General features: G+C 34.9%; 1 protein-coding gene across 18 annotated transcripts in view; it reads left to right on the top strand.

Annotated features, from left to right (window-relative positions):
• Positions 1-18440, top strand: part of EXOC1 (exocyst complex component 1) — a 54298-nt gene that overhangs the window by 29120 nt on the left and 6738 nt on the right. For 7 of the 18 annotated variants that reach the window (XM_044766024.2, XM_070505814.1, XM_044766022.2 and 4 more), the window contains 7 exons: positions 4917-5022; positions 9819-9863; positions 11138-11301; positions 12124-12231; positions 13437-13513; positions 14041-14269; positions 17759-17942. In XM_044766024.2, the coding sequence (XP_044621959.1) occupies positions 4917-5022; positions 9819-9863; positions 11138-11301; positions 12124-12231; positions 13437-13513; positions 14041-14269; positions 17759-17942 (913 nt within the window). Of the gene's footprint in view, positions 1-4916; positions 5023-5941; positions 5966-9818; positions 9864-11137; positions 11302-12123; positions 12232-13436; positions 13514-14040; positions 14270-17758; positions 17943-18440 lie in introns of all 18 variants that reach the window. The other 11 variants (XM_044766026.2, XM_070505821.1, XM_044766025.2 and 8 more) reach the window with 2 other exon arrangements.

The raw sequence follows: 18440 nt of genomic DNA, 5'->3' as shown, positions 1-18440 counted from the left end.
CTATGTCTTGAAGCCATGGGGGGAAACTTCATGGAAGATAGCGGACTTGAATTGAGTTTTAACTGATGAGTGGGATTAGATAAGCCAGAAATCAGAGGAAGAGCATTCCAGGGTGAGGAGCAAGAGGTACAGATAAAGGTGGGAAAATATGCGCTTTTCCCAGGGCAGTGAGGAGGCAAGCCTGACGGAGGCAGAAATTTCATGTTCTGGAGCAGTAAGAAATTAGGTTGATAAAGATGAGCCGTGAGACCTAACAGCATTCCTCACACATGGGAAAAGACTAGAAGGGGGAAATTAACTAAGAACTTAATGTAGTAATTCAGGTTTGAAATGAAATCTTCAACCAGGAAGATAGTGGTAGGAATAGAGAATATAAACCAAAAAGGGATGATCCAGACTTGCTTGGCTCAGAGATGAGAAGAACAGGGGTGAATATACCACTGACTGCATATCATCAGTTGGGAAAGATGAGAGTCATTCATTCACATATTCATGCAGCAAATGGATTGAGCACCTGTTTTGTGCTAACACTGTTGTAAGCACTAGAGATACAGCACTCAAATGGGCAAACACTTGCCTTCTCAGAGTGCACATTCTGAGAAAGACTGACAAAAAAGTCAGTTATATGTTAGAAAGTGCAGTTGAGGGCTCTGGAGAAAATAAAACAGAGACTTCCAGGACTCGGGGAAGGTCACAGTTTCAAATAGGATGGTCAGAGAAGGCGATATTGGAGCACAGATTTTAGAAGTAAGCAGGGGTGAGCAGTGGGAGTTGCTGGGGGAAAGCTTTCCCGGCACGGTGCAAGTGCCCTTAAGGCAGGAGCAAGCCTGCTGTGCTGGAGGAGCAGTGAGGAGCCAGCGTGCTTGGAGCACAGCGAGCCAGGGACAGGACGTTAGAGGGGCAGCTGGGAAAGGTAAGGAGGGGTGGGACAGGGCAGATCTGGAAGGAACTGTGCATCATTGTAAGGATTTGGCTTTTATGGTGAGAGAGATGAGGGAAAGCGTCTTGATGGGCTTTGAGCAGTGGAATGACATGATCTGACTTTGATGTAATAAATGGTCATTTTAGCAGGAAGCCATGGGTACAGTACTTATCTGGCATTTATGCTGTGACCTTTCGTATTGGAATTGACCTTGTCACTTAGGGAACTAAAGAATTGATTCCTAACTCAAATATATAAGTAGCTATGTTTATACATTACATATAAGAGTAGTTTACTTAAAATTCTGAAATACCCTGAGAAATATTTAAAATCTTTAATTTATAAGTTTTTATGAATTTGGAGTTTAAAAAATCCAAGTCATACATAAGCTATTTTAATAATTAGTAATAATTAAATTATGTGGACAATATGACTTAAAAGATTTTCTTGAATTGGAAAGAGTGCTGTGTTTGTCTCTATAGCGTGAGAAGATTGGGATTGTTAATGTAAAGGCTCTTCTTCTCCACTGTGAGACCAACAATTTCCTAACAGAGAATCTAGATAGCAAAATCATCTTATTTTTTGCTAGCAAAAATTTTTCCTAGTTTTTGCCTAATTTTATTCAGAAAGTGATATTCTCTTTCAGAGTGTTTTATAAATGTAGACTGTTCTCTATCAGGGAATTAATGTTTATACATGACCGCTTTTATCTTTATGCTTACTGAAATAATTCTTACAACTCCTCTCCAGTGTCTCAGGTTCAGTGTGATGATAAGAAAAAGGCAGGCCATACCTTTCTATCAATGCATTGATAGCAACGTATTTGGCAGTAGGACATTCTCATGTATCAGTCTTCATGTATTTTTCTCTTCAAAGTGCCTTTGCCCATTTAAAGTAAAATTTGGCTCCCTCTACTTCTAAACTAAGATCATAAGAAAGGGGACATAAACTGTGGTAAAATAAACAATATTTTTAATTACAATTTTAAAAATCCTTTTCAAAGGGAATGTAAATATCCTAAGGTGTTTGTATATGTCTTATCTGGCTAGCTATTTTAGATAAGATTATTTTTGTTCTCAGAATTAGTCTTTTAAGTGTTAATGCAACTCTACTGTTGTGTTATATTTTGTTTTGTTTTGTTTTCATTCAACAGAATTCTGATTTGGAGATATCTTAAGGAAAAATATGTACATTACTGGAATTCTTTGCCTTTTGAAGTTTTAGGAGGATTAATATTTTGAATAATTAAAACATTATTATATCTCCTTAAGAGTTTTGTGCCAACAAGTGCTTTGTCCCCTAGTGAATATTCAAATAAGTAAAGTAATCAATAAGCTTTTTGCCTAATTGTGTTCTCAGTGAGTATGATTGCCCTATCTTTCTATATAATGCAGTATTCATGAATGTAATTTAAAGTGAAGATACAAGACTATAGCCAACATAGCAATGATTTATGAATCGTTATCTGTTCATAGTCTACTTCTGATTGACAATGTTAATGAGCTTTTTAAAATGAAATTGACTTATTTCCCAGGAATGTTACTTGATCCTGTGGTTTGAACTTTTGACAAACTATGTACTTTTTACCTCATAATCTGATTTGGTTGCTGAAGTGTTGTCAAAAGCAGGAATTTTATTAAAAAGGAAGAAGAAAGAAAGGAATGAAAGAAGAAAAGAAGGAAACAAACAAACCAGTGTTTCTTTACTAAGAAATAATAATTAAATCCAGATGCTGTTTGCACTCAATTGGGTGTACACATCTCACACTTTTTGGGCAGGAATAGGAAAAGTGTGTTTCAAATTCTTTAGGGATAAGATACGCTAGGCAATGCCCCAGCTGCTCTTATGGCTGAATCTAGGGAAAGCCCTGGTTTTTGGTCTACATAATTAGAGCCTATGGAAAATAGAGGTGCCTTGGTCATGTAATGAGCTCAGCCGTCTAGATTCCCTCCTCCCCAGGACTATCACCCATATCTGTGGCTCTGGGTTATGCACGTAGGGCTATTAATAATAGAGATGATCCATCAGTGCTTGGGTGGCAAATGAGCTTTCCTCTCCTGATAACCTTCTGAGATGGACAGTCAGTCTTGAAGATTATTCAGGCATTTTCTCTTAACCTCAGTTATACATTTGTGGAATTACCTTTTTGTGTAAAGAAAACGTAAAACATGGAGATCTCCATAAGACTCTACAGTCAGCACAAAATAGAGTTGAAAAGACTGCCTGAGATAATATTTAAACTTATGATAGTTAAATTTCAAGTTAGTTGCTGTATATAAAGTGCTAAAAGGAACACATGTTCAGAGAGAGACATCTTTCAGAATCTGGTAAATGAATGAACTGATAGTCACACCTGCCTGTGACCTTTCCCACAGTTCTGTTGAATACCTGGAGAAAAGGTATCCAGTCATTTGAGTTGCTTTCGAAAAGGGGGTGATTTTCAATAGTCTGCTCAAGTCGCTGTTTTCTAGATACCAAAATAGCTGTTTTGAAACTGTTTAAATTCCTTGGGTAGTAATGTGCACTTTAAACAATTTGGGTATTGGAATGCCATCTGTTGTATTGAGTGATTTGAGTAGAAACCACTGATGAAGATTTTACAAATTGTGTGAAACTAATTTGCCATTTGTCAATCATTTACTGATTTGCAATGATCAATATTTTTATGAGAATTTAAACTTGAAAAAAAATGAGACATTGAAAAAGTAAGAGCACAATGAAATAGAATTAATTTTAGGGTATATTTTAATTTATATTTGCTTTTAAAGTTATGCAAAGATGACAGGCAAGAATTACCCGTTTGACTATCTTTTCTTATGGAGACTATCTGGGAAATGTACATGACCTGCAAATTGAAAAAAGTAGGATCCATATTATGTTTCATTCAAATAGTATTTTTTAAGGATCTGTCTATAAAATATCTAAGAAAATCAGTGATGAACTATTAATCAATTTACAAATATTTATATAATATATACCTTTTGAAGGGTGCACCTGATATTTAAAGCAAGGTAATAAACCTGTTCCAAAACTGGATATATTAACTTGAAGTAATAAAGGAAGTTGAAACTTAGATTCCATGATAAATTTAAAAGAATAGCTAGGTATAATTTTTCTGCTTTGGATTTATTTAAATTTAGTCAAACTCTGTATATGGCATTTAACTTAGGACTTGGAAAAATATATGGCCTCTCACTGTTGGAAGAATCCTTCCTCAGGGTATAATATATTTTTATGTGATGATAAACAGATACAATGAAAAGTGAGTTTGTATGCTAAATAATACATGTTTTCATTTGAGCTAGAATAAATTAAATTGGTTTCTTAAAAATCATTTAATTATGAAAACTAGAATATACTAATTAAATTCTTATTGAAAATAACATATTTGGTTGTAATGTCCCAAGACAACACGGTACAGTAAAACTAAATGTACTCCTTCGTTGCCATTGACACTGTCTATTGGTATAATCATTTTTAAAGGAACATGGCAGCAAGGAGAAAGAGTCACAAAAATTCCCATACTCTTTGGCCCTGTAATTCCATCCTTCGAAAATTATTCCAAGGAAACAATTCATATTATAGTAAAATATTGAAACCATTTAAGTAGTCTATGTTAGAAGATCGGTTTACTAAATTGTGGTACATCAACAAAGCGTAATACTGTGTAGTCATTAAAGTATGAGATTGGAACATGTGATTGCTCCAACTCAGTATCCTATACAATATGATTGCAACTGTATTTAAAATATGTGAAAGATAATATGTAAAAATGAAAATATAAATGTGATTGTGTTTAACTTCATATTTTTGTAAATTTAATGTTATGATACCTGTTCAATTTTTTTTTTAAAGACAGAAAATAGCCTCTGAAATGCATCAGAACTTTAGACCACAAAATTTAAAACAAGCATGAAGGATTTGGGGGGATTAAAAAGTGGAAATTGCTGTATTTGTTTCATTAATAAGAAGTACGTGTTACTTTTATTTTAAGAATTACATGGATTATTTATCACGACTGTATGAGAGAGAAATTAAAGATTTCTTTGAAGTTGCAAAGATCAAGATGACTGGCACAACTAAAGAAAGCAAGAAGTTTGGTAAGCTTAGGCACTCAGTTCATTGTTTTCTATTCTATTAAAAATAGTTTTATTTATGACAAATATTTCTGAGACTTTTTAAGCAAGGTGGAAGAAGATACAGTAGAAGTAATGAAAGAGTAAGTCTAATGCATTGGTCTGATTTATAGGTATTTCATAGAACAAATATATCTGTAAATACGTTTTTTACTAATTAAAATTCTGCAGTATGTGCATCTGACATCAATTGTGTATTCATCCTATGGTTAAAAGTATATATTCATAGGAAAATCAGTTGGCCAGAAAATGAAGTGGAGTCTGGTAGAGCAAGTATTAGACCAAGAGACACAGGTTGAGAGTTGAGTTTCTGACTTCCTAAAAGACCTTTTATAGCAGCTGGGGGCGAGTCACTGATCTCTTAAGTGTTGGTCTCCACAGGGAAATGAAAGTGATTCCCGGCTTCTTACTTCTCACTGGCTATATTGAATCAAAAAGAAAGCTTAAAAGTGTTTTCTCCCCTGCCAAGGGGCTATAAAAATGTCAGCAAAATTTCTCCTGTGATTATAGCTTATTTTTCCAAAAAGATATTTTTGAAATGTGTTTTTTGTTGCTTCTAAATATGTTAAATGGACCAAAACATGATTTTAAAGGATAACCAGTGAAAGTATCAAGTCACGAGGAAGCTGATTTGCCGAGGCCACATTCTGCTCTTGCATGTACCCATCTCTGGAGTTCCCTTTGGATGGAGTTCTGTGCCTATTCAAGTCAAAACCTGGCCTTAAATGGCTACAGTCTGTACTCCTCAGTGTGTCTGCATAGCTCCCCTTTAGAATAATGAGTGTAGCATTTGCTGGTTGAAAGGAGCCTATGCCCTAAGCAGCTTGGGTAATCGGGAAACAGGATTGAAATTGATCGCACATTTTTCCATTCTTTTCTTTAGGACAGAGAAGACTGTCTTTAGTAGGTAATTATTAGTAATTCACTGGTTTGGTTTTTTTCAATACAACACTAATATATTGATTATACTAGTCCAGACTTTTGAAATGGCTTGAATCTGTGTACAAGTATGTCACATTTAGGTAAAGATACTGACAAGAATCTTAGGACAATAGGCTTTTGGAAACAGAAATGCTAACTCATCCTAAAGGTTAATTGTTCTTAAACAGCAGTGTGTTTATATCCTTGTTAGTGTTTCACTGTGGATATGTTATGCTTTTATTTTAGTAAACAGCGTATTATTAATGCAGTTCCATGTTTAATGTTTTCATTTAGTATATTTGTCACCACTTGTGAGTGAACCATTTTATTTTGAGAGAACTCTTCTCCAGTATATGAAAACTGGAGGTAAAAGGGAAATGTTTCTAAAAATATCTCCTCAGCAGGTCATTAATCCCGGTATCAAAATAGTTTATCAAACCTAAGATTCACATTGAGATAAATGACATAATAAAAATATAGTTTAAATCAAGTACAATAGTATCTTGTTAATGGTATCACTGCATTAACCTGAAACCTAAATTTTTTCTTTTCTTACCCCTTGAGAAATTCTTAAAGTATCTTGTTAAAAATATTCTTAAATTAACATAATACAAGTTTAGAAGGCACTGTTATAGTTTTAAAACAGTGGTAAAATTACATCTCTTCTGTGTATCTATTAAATAATTAAGGAATAGGAGAGTAATTTGTGACAGTTGATGGCGCCAGAAAATTAGTTTCAGTTATTTTGATATCATCAACTACTACAAGAGGAGAAAAACTAAAAAACAGAATTCAGAGGATAAAAATGGTTTGGTTCATCTTTGAAGATCTAACTTGTTAGTCAGCATTTAAAAATAAATTTCAAGTTAAACACAAATGACTTAAGAAGTTCTAAATAAGATAGAAGGTAAATTCTTTAAAAGATATCTTTTCAATGATTCAAATTATGTTTAAATCAATTTTTTAATAGTAATTATAATTAAACTAGAAACCTGAAATTTGGGGAAGATAACTTGTCAATGAATCAAAATTAAGTAATTATAAATAAAATTTAAATTTATTTTGCTTTTACTTGCTCTGAAAAAATGCTAGGTCACAGATGCTAATGAGACTAGAAAGTCAGATTGAATGTGTTTTACAAAAGGAAATTGGATAGTCAGTATAGTCATAAAGATTTAAGGGAATACTCTCTTTCTGAACCACTCTTGACTTGAGGCAAATAAATCGAAATAATGTTAAAATGCCAGTAAAGTATCTTTTATTTGTGATAAGATCTTTATGTAGGTCATTGCCTTTTTTGATTAGTAGGTTTACTTTGATACCCTCAGAGGCATAGAATTTTCCCCCCAAGATGGATATTTTAGTGGGTTTTCTCCCCTTTGTATTCTGCAAATGTACTTAACGAAATGGCAGGCAAAGGAAATTTAGTAATTATTTTAAAAATTACCAGTTTCTTTCTACAGCTGAGATGACACACACACATATATTATTTTAGTCTAACATATGCGTTTATACAATTACTGCCTCCCTCGTATTTAATGTTCCAAAATTTTAAAAATGGTATTATTTTTTTATTCCGTTTCTCCACTAAACTAAGAAATCTTATTAATTCCAAAGGGAGTCTTGAATACAAGACTGAATTCAGTGCTGGCTGGAAGATTCATTCAATAAATATTAATTACCTCTTATATAATAAGCACTGCTAAGTACTGAGAATGCAGCAATGAGCAAAGACTCTATCCTCATGAAGTTTATAGTCTAGTGGGGATTATATAAGATGTTTAAAACTTTACCTGAATCTTGTTGCTTGTTGCTGATAAATAATATAGGCTTTTTATGAGCCCCAAATTATAATTGATAGGCACTACTAGTAACTATGTATTCTTTATTCACTACTGAAAAAAGAAAGAAAAGTACAGTCATGCAGTGCATAACATGTTTCAGTCAAAGACAGATGGCATACACAATGGTGGTCCCATTAGTTTAGTACCATATAGCCTAAGTGTATAATAGGCTGTAGCATCTAGGTTTGTGTAAGTACTGTAGGGGAGGAAGAAATTTTCGTCTCCCTTCTGGGTTCTTCTGGCTGGTCTAAAAATTAGATTGACATGAGACAGATTAACAGGAGAAAAACAAATAAAAATTTAATAACATACATACGTGGGAGAAACCCAGGAAAATCGAATAACTCACCAAAACGGCCGAAGTCATCACCTTAAATAGCATCCTCAGCTAAAGACAAAAGAAGATGTTGGGGTTGGGAAGAGTCAGGGACTTCACAGGGAAGAAAGGCAATTCACAGGTAGGTGAAAAGAAGCGAATGTTTGGAAAACAAGTGTTTGGCCACACAGAAACAGAAGGACCCAGAGAGGACCCCAACAAACAGGCTTCTCTCGCTTCCTCCCTGTCTGCCATCTAGTTCATGTTATGCTAAGGTAGTAGCTTGCTTCCTGAGACAAGTTCATTTATCTGAATTGTTTTAGGCAGTTAAGGGGGAGGTAACAGGAAAAACTCTCTGAGTCTTTTTTCTTTCTTAAAAATAATCAGCCTAAAATAATCCTCATGTTAAAGAGACACATTGTGGGGTGGCAAATTTGGTTCCCCTTCACTACACTCTATGATGTTCACACAATGACAGAACCACCTAACAACACATTTCTCAGGACAAATCCCCGTTGTTAATTGACGCGTGACTGCATATGAAGTGTTAGGAACTTCTGGAACTGGTGAACTTAGCATAGTGACACCTTAAGGCCACCAGAAAGTACTGTTCAGATAAGCCATCTGATAGCTCCAGCACGAACCCTGCTTGCCACTTTAATGTCCAGCCTTATGGCTTCATATGCCCATGAGCTTCCGGTAACCAAGGCTGGGAAGATACGCATGTCGCTCATGTGGCAAGTTAGGAGCTTGTACCTGGGCTGTTGCCTTGAAGTTTGGCAGGGATAGTGACAGTTCACACATTGTTCTCTGTTTTTAAAATATTTCTAGGTTACGGTGTATATTCTTTAATCTTCCATTTCATTCTATAATTTCTTTCTTTGCCTTTCACGTTAACTTCTAATTTGAGTTTAGAATTTCACAAGGTGATCTCTACAATTGATCAAATAAATATTATATAGAGTGAAGTTTTAGAATAAAAGAAATGCCAAATAACCCTAAAAGAGCTCAAATTCCTGTATTAAACCTGTTCCCTCAGCTTTACCCTTCCATCCACCCATCTCCTGATGATGAGTATTTTGATAATGTCTTTCATTCTAGGTGTTCACAAAGCCAGTAACTAAGTAGTTCAGCTTGATCTTTTAAAATGGTTTTAAAGCCCCACTCACATAATTTTTTTATCAGAAGTAGTATAAAACTATTTAGTACAGTGGAGATGCATTTCAGGAGTTTCCAGGGAATGCCAGGTTGTTGATGCATTTAATGTCTAAATCTACAACTTTATTCTAATAAATTTCTGCTGTTTTAAATTATTCATTTGAACTATTTTTTCTTCAGAACCAAAACTTGCAAATGTAGTCTTTTAAATTTATCAGCTTCATGAACTTAAAAAAAAAATTATTTAAAAAATGGGGGGGATTTACAAATATGGGTATTTTTGCCTGAATATTTGAGTAAAAACAATACATTAAAAGCCTAGTAAAGTGTTTTCTCTCATATAATCTTTCAAACAGTAGCTGACCAACTAAACATATGTTGCATCTCTCGTTACTTGATGCTCATGGTTCTTTGCATGTGTCTTAAACTAGAGCTTTAACTTCCTCTTGTGCATGGTTTGTGCAAATTGCAGTTTATTAACTTGTCTTTGTCTTTGATGCTTGCAACCTAATCCATCACAGCTACACTGCCTCGAAAAGAAAGTGCTGTCAAACAGGAGACAGAGAGTGAGTATGCTTAGTGTATTAGTAGGTATTCTCGATGCATGTTCGTTTACTGTCTAGAAATTAGTTATTTGTCTTGAAAAACGTTACACCAAAAATGCTGATCACTCTGAGTTGCCAGGTATTGGTGAAAGAAAACCAATGTGATGGTCGTGGTATGGCTACAAGAAATATGTAATATCGTTAAAAATATATGGTGGGTAGTCAGAAATTTGTGGAAAAGCTTAACCATTATACTTCTGTTTTCAGGCTGTGTTTAGAAACTATAAAAAATTCTTAGAGATATGGTCAGATTTTGCATAATGAAACCAGTTTGTCTCTAATTGTCCTTATTATATCTTCATTTGCCCCTTCTGACCATCAGCAAATAATACAGGTTTAACTGAGAAATATTCAAGAATAAAAAAAGTTATTGTTTATATTTCATTCTGAATAAAAATATCACATTTTCTTGTAAAAATAGAATCCTTAATTCTTTGATGTACACAGGATATTGTCCAACCATATTCTTCTCATTTTTCCTCACAACTGTGATGATACCTATGTTTATATCTAAACACAGGTGTCCTGCGTTAATATAGTTAATGATGTATGTACTATATTTTACTTGTATTTTAAATATAACAAATTTTCAACGTGGTTTTTTTCTCTTCATTTTGTTTCGTTTTTTAAAAACTGTAGTTAATCAGTTCATTTACTGTAAAAGCGGAGTTTCTGGGTTCAGGAGTGTAGTAAGTTGAACTGAATGTAGTTCACTCTTTTTGTAGGGCAAGAATGATCAAGTATTAGCAGTTTCATGTAGTTCAACCTAATAATGTTGATTTAATGTGGAGGCGAGTCATATTGGAATGTGGCAATTTTCTTCAAAAATATCACAAAGTCCTATTAGCTTGCACACTAGGGGATCCGTGACCTTCATCTGTGTTCATGTCATTTGAATGGGAAAGAAATCCTCATCTACTTTCGTCTAGAGATAGCATCAGGCAGCTTTATCTTTATGGTGAGGCTGGGCCGGGGCTAGATTATGTGATCTTTAGGATCCCTTTCAGTCCTGTTCTACGGATCTGCATAGTTTCACTACTCTTTACAGTGTGCTCGAGAATAGGACACAAATGTTAATGAAAGAGGAGGACACTCTACAACCATCCCATGCAGTAGATTTGTGCACTAGCTAGTATGAGCCCTGGAAGACCAAGGCAGTGGACGGCAGCCCTGGTTTATGCTATGGATCCTTTATTCACGAAAGTCACAACTTTCAAAGTTTTACTATTTCTTAGGTCTTCATGGAAGTTCTGGGAAATTAACTGGATCTACTTCTAGTCTAAATAAACTCAGCGTTCAGAGTTCAGGGAATCGCAGATCTCAGTCGTCTTCCTTGCTGGATATGGGGAACATGTCTGCCTCTGATCTCGATGTTGCCGACAGAACCAAATTTGATAAGGTAAAAAATAGCAGTTTGCTATTGCTTTAAGTGTGTTCCAAGATTTGGGCTCTGTTGGCCTTCTTAATTAACCATATCTTACTTTCTAATTCTGGATCTGAGAAAACTACTAGTCAAATGGCAACTAAAATATAAAGTATCAATTAAATGACATGACAGCTTTATTAAACTTTTTTATAAATCATAAAGTGCTTACATCTATATTAAATCTAAGTTCTTTGAGCAACTATAGAGTAAAGAGGAAATAACAGCTTTTATGAAGCTAAATTATTCTCTGCAATGCATGAAATAAGTTTAAAAAGTTGATCTCAGGGCTGGCCCCATGGTTTAGTGGTTGAGTTTGGCACACGTCACTTGGGCAGCCCAGGTTTGTATGTTCAGATCCCCGGCGCAGATCTACACCACTCATCTCGCCATGCTGTGGTGGTGACACACATATAAAGTGGAGGAAGATTGGCACGGATATTAGCTCAGGGCTAATCTTCCTCAACCAAAAGAAAAAAAAAAGAGGAAGATTGGCAACAGATGTTAGCTCAGGGCTAATCTTCCTCAGCAGAAAAAAAAAACTTTATCTCTGTGTTCCTCTCTTCAGATTTCAAGTGAATAATTGTTGTGAGTTTTATTTTAGATATGTTCTGGCCCTCTTATGCTCTGACAGTACTGCATGGTCCTGTCAGTCTTGGAAGAGTTTGTTTTTGGGATTCTATTGAGATTATAGATAAAGCATATATGGTCCCTGCAGAGAAAGGAATTAAATGTGGAATGTTATTTTAAGCATTTGGTGCAGTTCTTTCATTATTGGATCATTTTGGTTTTCTTCAGATCTTTGAACAGGTGCTAAGTGAACTGGAACCTCTGTGTCTGGCAGAACAGGACTTCATAAGTAAATTTTTCAAACTACAGCAACATCAAAGTATGCCTGGAAGTATGGTATGGCTCACAGTTATTTATTGGCTAGTATTTATGATCTGTAGCATAATTATTCTAATTAATGTGTTGTCACAATTTCAATATCCAGAACAGAAAAAGAAAGACTATACAATGTAAGGATTTTTAAAATAATCTTTGTCATTAATTTTTGTCAATAATTTTATTATCCACAAGATAAAAACAGTAGTAGTTAGAGTTTGGGCATCTAAATTAATATTCCAGCCTGTCTTAGACCTAAACATTCTCTAAATTAGTGAAGGGAAAAAATGTCTGAATTTACTTGGCAAAAAACATTTAAAAAGCAATTTTAGCATTTTAGTACTAATCAAGAAAAAAATAAAATTTAAAAAAAATGTTTGAGTGTATGTACCATGGTCTAGCAAAAAAAAAAAAAGGAAGAAAAAATATGGTGAGATTTGAAATCTGAATCTTTGTTATGACTTTGTTACTAACTAGCTATGAGACCTTACAGCAATTATTTAATCCCTGGTTTTCCTCATCTGTGCAATGGGTATAATAATGCCTGTTCAGCATGCCTCTTAAGTGGCATAAATGTAAGAAAATAAACTGAGAGATTTACTATAATCTTTCAAAGAACTGGAAAGCACAATACAAATAGAGCAATTTTTAAATTAAGGTCTTCTTCAAAAGGAGAACCAAGATATAAATAGCAGTCATGAAATGAATGAGAAATTAATTGTCGTTTCAAATGGTTGGGGATTTGTTGTAGCTGGTGGTGGCGGTAAGTTTGCTTAGTTGTTAGCTTCTGTAAGAATTTTTGATAGCATTTTTTTAAATGCCAAAGTTTTGTTAGAATGATTGGTGAGATTTTTTTAATTTTTAAAATTCTCTCTTGAAAGTTGTTTCTGGATGTTTTCTGGTTTTTCTTGAGCTGCCCTCCCATTCCCACACCCGCTCTGAGCCTCCTGTACTTTCTCTCTCCCCACTTTCCCCTCATGTGCACACATACGAACACAATTTCTCACCCTACAATGATTCTTGGATAAAACCTAAGAATAAAGCATTTCGTGAACATTCTTAAACAGCATACTAAATTATATAGTCTTATCGGTAATACTACCTTTAAAAATAATTTTTCATAATGTATTCTCTCCTAGGAATTTTAAGACTGGGCAGGCTTTTGCTATATAAACTAGTCAAATTGTTGGTCTTTTATTATATAAAGTCCTGAATAATTTTTGCAGACTGAAGCAGAGGACCTAGACGGAGGAACGTTAGCACGGCAACATAATTCTGGCGCACCACTGCCTGTCTCATCTGAGTATGTGTTCGTTACTATCTATGTTTATTTTGGAAAAAAGTAAGACTTTAAATTGAGCAAAGAGGTGTGCTGCTCCGTGAGGAGTCCAGATGACTCTCAGTAACCCGATGGCACACAGAGACACCGACATGTGCCCAGTGTCTTATCAAGCATCTTGCTGAATTAAAATTGGTCCTGTTGTATGGCCCTTTGGCTCATCTTTGCTCTAGTAATCACAAAAAAACACAATCAGTTTTAATGTTTGCCGGTAGGAAGTAGCATTTGAATTGCAGTGCGTTTCTCAGAAGTCATGAAGCACATTTCAAGACCCAGCTTTATAAATGACATAAAGTTATTTTGAGTGATAAAACTTAACCTCAAAAATTATTTTTATGTTGGAAAGTGCTGTAGAATAATTCGTTCATTATATTTGGGCATTTTTAGTTGAAATATCAAATTTACTCATTTTGTGTATACTCTGGATTAAAGTTAAAGATGAATACACCTGAAGCTTGTAACAATTTTCTGTATTTGTGTTTTCTGAACAGGAAAGATATGATCCGCCAAATGATGATTAAAATATTTCGCTGCATTGAGCCAGAACTGAACAATCTCATTGCATTAGGAGACAAAATTGATAGCTTTAACTCCCTTTACATGCTCGTCAAAATGAGTCATCACGTGTGGACTGCACAAAATGTGGACCCTGCTTCTTTTCTAAGTACTACATTGGGAAATGTTTTGGTGACCATCAAAAGAAACTTTGACAAATGCATTGTAAGTTTTTTAAGAAAAATAACTTAGAATTCTAATCATTGCAAAAAATAGGTAAATGTATTTAAATCAAGAAATTTCCACCTTTCCATTGGGGACTCTACAGTTCACATCCCCCAAAGCCTTGAAGCAGAGTGTTGGCTGCCATTTCTATGAACAGTTAGTTGGATGGTACTATGCCGGCTAGTTGCCCTTCTACACTGTGTTTCTTGGCAAGTTCTGGAGTAGTGGCATAGAGGCATCACCTGCCTAAGAGATCCAGTATGTTACTAAAATCTCGGTTGACTGATTAGTAACTGTAGAGTTAATGAAACAATTGAAACTATCACTTGGATTTATTGTTGTTGTTTTAATATATTCTAATGAGAAAATTAGGATTGTTTTAGTTAATCTTATTTTAATACAATTATTTTAACTGATTGTTTAAATTATTTAGTTGAATTATTTATTTAATTAGTTCAGTAGGTTTAATTAATAATCCTACTGCTGTCTTTTAAGAATAAATGCTTCTTATAATAACTTCCAGCAATCTTTGTTTTCCTCCTCCTAATAGGAAAAAAATCATTAATGACTTTATTTTTGTCTATTAGGTTTCGGTAAGCTTGTAGGTATGAATTGGCCTGGACCAGATTCTGAAAGACAGTTTCATTTTATTAATGTATTTAGTATGAAGAGGTGGATAGGTATCATTTGAATATTTCTACCATGTAACCTCTAAGTTCTATTCAGCTGTTGAATATCCATAAATAATGGAAGATAAAAATATTAAAGGCAGTTATAATCCATATCATTTTTTATACTTTTAAAAAATAGTATTTATTGGGTTTTTGAAATTGTAAAAGCCATTTACGTTGACTGTAGAAACTCAAAAGTTGCCTCAATACGCTTTTTAATCCTCTTTCCCAACCAAATGATTTCACCTGATATTTGAAATCCCGTGAAATTTGACCACTTAAGCTTATCCTCTTCCCTTCCGCACCTTCTCCAGAGGTGATGGTAAACCTGGAAGGTCTGGTTGTAAGCTGATAACCCAAAGAAAGGGAAGAGCTACCAAAGGCTAAAACAAGGAGCCCCGTGTGACATATCTGGACCACTAGATCATGGGGACACTCTACATTTCCAGAATATGAAGGCTTTGTTGCTTTTATCAGTAAAATATAACTGTAGGTAATACCTCTCAATGCAGTAGAACATAACAGTTAAAAGCATAGGATGTAGTATCCGGTAGATGTCGACATGGGTTCGAGTGACGAGCTTAACACTTTGCCCGGTGCAGAATAAGAGCTTATTAACTGATAGCTTGTAATGGTGGTGGTGGTGATAGTAGTAGTAATTTTAGTAATTTACAGTAGTTTATTAAAGAATATTCTTGTTACTCTCAAGACAGGTAGTGGAGCAATGAAGTAAAATTAACCTAGACAAAGGTATAAACTCATATTTTCTTCTAAATTGCATGTATTTCTAAAGGATCTATCTTGTCACTCAAAGGAAGGATGGTTCCCTCTGCTGCCTATCATCTCCCTCTGTCTCTTATTTTAATTCGAGTCTTCCCATAGTATCTAGTAGATTGTGTGTGCTCAGTAAGTGGTATATGTTCTGGTATTTGGGACAAGATCAAGACCCAGGGCATACTTTCAGAAGATAATGAATGGGTCTGTGTGTATTGAACCAAAAGCATGAATGTCAAATGGCTGCAGAAAATGCAACAGACAGCACCTGAGATTGGCTGTTTCATCTGGTGGCGAAGCCCAAAGTATTTGGTCTTTTTCAAAGAACAGGGCCAGGAAAGCTAGCCTAGCGTGAACTAGAACTAAAATTAGCAAATAACTGACGCATCGAGTACTACCAAGCTGGACTCTGCTGTCCAATGTATTTCTTCACTGCTTTTAGTTTGCTTTTCAGGATTCCTCACACTATAGTGATGTGGATTTGCTCTCTTAAACCTTTGAAAATGGTATGATTTGGTCAGATTGCAATGGACATAGGACGGACAAGTAATGTAGTGATATATGGCTAGCGTCAAAGTTGTAGTGTTAAACACTGAATGACCTCTGTGTCCTTCTGGTGCTGGCAGTATGATTGGGCAGTCAGCTGGAAATACGCATAGCTTTAGCGTGAGAGAAGTTTTATTTTTGTGAAATTTAGTTCATGGATGGCTCTTTTCTTAAATGAATACACTGTTTCTACCATCCCAGTTACAAAGCCAGAGAAGACAGCTGTCATTAGAATATTTCCTATTAATGTTCAAGTTTATTCAGGCTATAATTGTATCCAGTGCATTTAAAATGCCACACAGAACAAAAATCTTCATGCAGCTTAATAACAATAGACCAGCATTCATAGATTAGCACTTACTATGTCCTGGGCACTTGGATAGTACTTTGCATACGTTACCTCATTTAATCCTCACAACGTCCTCCCCGCCACATAAGGGAGATGCTCCAAGAGGTTATGTTACTTTCCGCAGGTCAACAGGTAGAAAGTGATGGAGTTGGTATTTAAACCCAGACAGCCTGGTTCCAGCACCTGCAGTCTTACACTGCCTTCCCTACTGCATGCATTTTTACTCCTCGCAGTTATCAATACTGCTGAGGTGGAATGGTAGTAAAGATAATATGAAATGGTTGACAGCACTCGCAGGGCTTTCTTATACTAATGCCTGCAGCCTAGAAACAATGACTTTTCTAATCCATGTGTCAAACGGTTTTCAAATTATACCCCCAAAATCTCTCCACAACGAAATTTTAGGTAGAAGTTGAAAATAATCCAACAGTATTCAGCAGTGTAATTCTTACTGTGAGTAGATCTAGATCCTCTGAGAAGTACGAAGAACCATAACTGAATCCATGGATTCTTTTGAACACAGATGTCTGGATTCTGTCTCTATGAAACATCCCCTTTTGCACTTTGTCGCTATCAAACACTAGCATTTTATTGAACTAATTTAGAATAAGTAATAGATACATGATTAACTATACAATACAAATCTGTAGTAGAAATGCCTATTCTCCCTCTCTGTTCTCATACCCCAGAAATACAGAACATGAGAATTGGAAAATGGCTCTGGTTCTGAAACTTGGCCACAACCAGAAGTAACCTGGAGAGGTCCTGTGTGTGCTCTGATAACTGCTCTGCCCCAGAATGGGCAATCGCCTTATGCTTATCTTTCATAAATGGTAGAAATGTTTATTGGTTGTTTTTGCTTTGAACAAAGACTTGAGGTTCACAAGCTTTGATTGCATCTTGTTTTAAATAGTTTAGATTTTTCCCCTTGACTTCATTTTCTTAAATAAAATATGTGTACTTTTTATTCTATAGAAATAGTTTTTCTTAGTTATCCTTATTGTATTAATCTTTAATTAGTGAGCCTCCAAAATGTTCTAGGTACTAAATTATGTCCTGCCTCTATGATGTATACATTTGGTTGTAATTATATGTTGTTTCTGAGTTGCTTGGCTACTTCTCTCCCTTGCTTTTTCTGCCTAACTTTAGAGTAACCAAATAAGGCAAATGGAAGAAGTAAAGATCTCCAAGAAGAGTAAAGTAGGAATTCTTCCATTTGTTACTGAATTCGAAGAATTTGCTGGACTTGCAGAATCAATCTTTAAAAATGCTGAGCGTCGTGGCGATCTAGATAAAGCATATACTAAACTTATCAGAGGAGTATTTGTTAATGGTAAGCTTTTGTTATGTTCTAAAGAATATTTTGGTTGATCATTTTCATTGTTTCTGGTAACTTGGAAGGTGGGGAACAGGTATGTTCATTATTTTTCATATTCTATAGTCTTTTTTAAGTTTTCTGAAATTAAAGGTTTCTTGAATTTGAAAAACAGTCAGTACATAAAGCCCATTCATATTCATCAGGAACCACTTATATTTTGGGGCTCATATGGGCTTAGTACTACACAAAATTGAAATTCATTTTTTTAAACATAAAAAGATGACCTCCTGATTACATTTCTTTTCAGCAGGAGTCTTCTGGAGACAATAGGCAGTGATGTCTGTGTAATCATGAGCAAATCAATTCACTTCTTTAGGCCTCAGTTTTCACATCCGTTACTTGAGGTGGATTAATGCTAAAATACTATAATGCACTGTCTTCCTGTGTCAGATCCCACAATAAAGTTACAGAAATAATGTGGACATGTTGTTTAATTTGAAATAAATTATCTGA

Source organism: Equus asinus, chromosome 3, assembly GCF_041296235.1.
Source record: "Equus asinus isolate D_3611 breed Donkey chromosome 3, EquAss-T2T_v2, whole genome shotgun sequence".
Lineage (NCBI taxonomy): Eukaryota > Metazoa > Chordata > Mammalia > Perissodactyla > Equidae > Equus > Equus asinus.
Note: the sequence above shows the minus strand (reverse complement) of the source record. Positions and strands in the feature narration are given on the sequence as shown.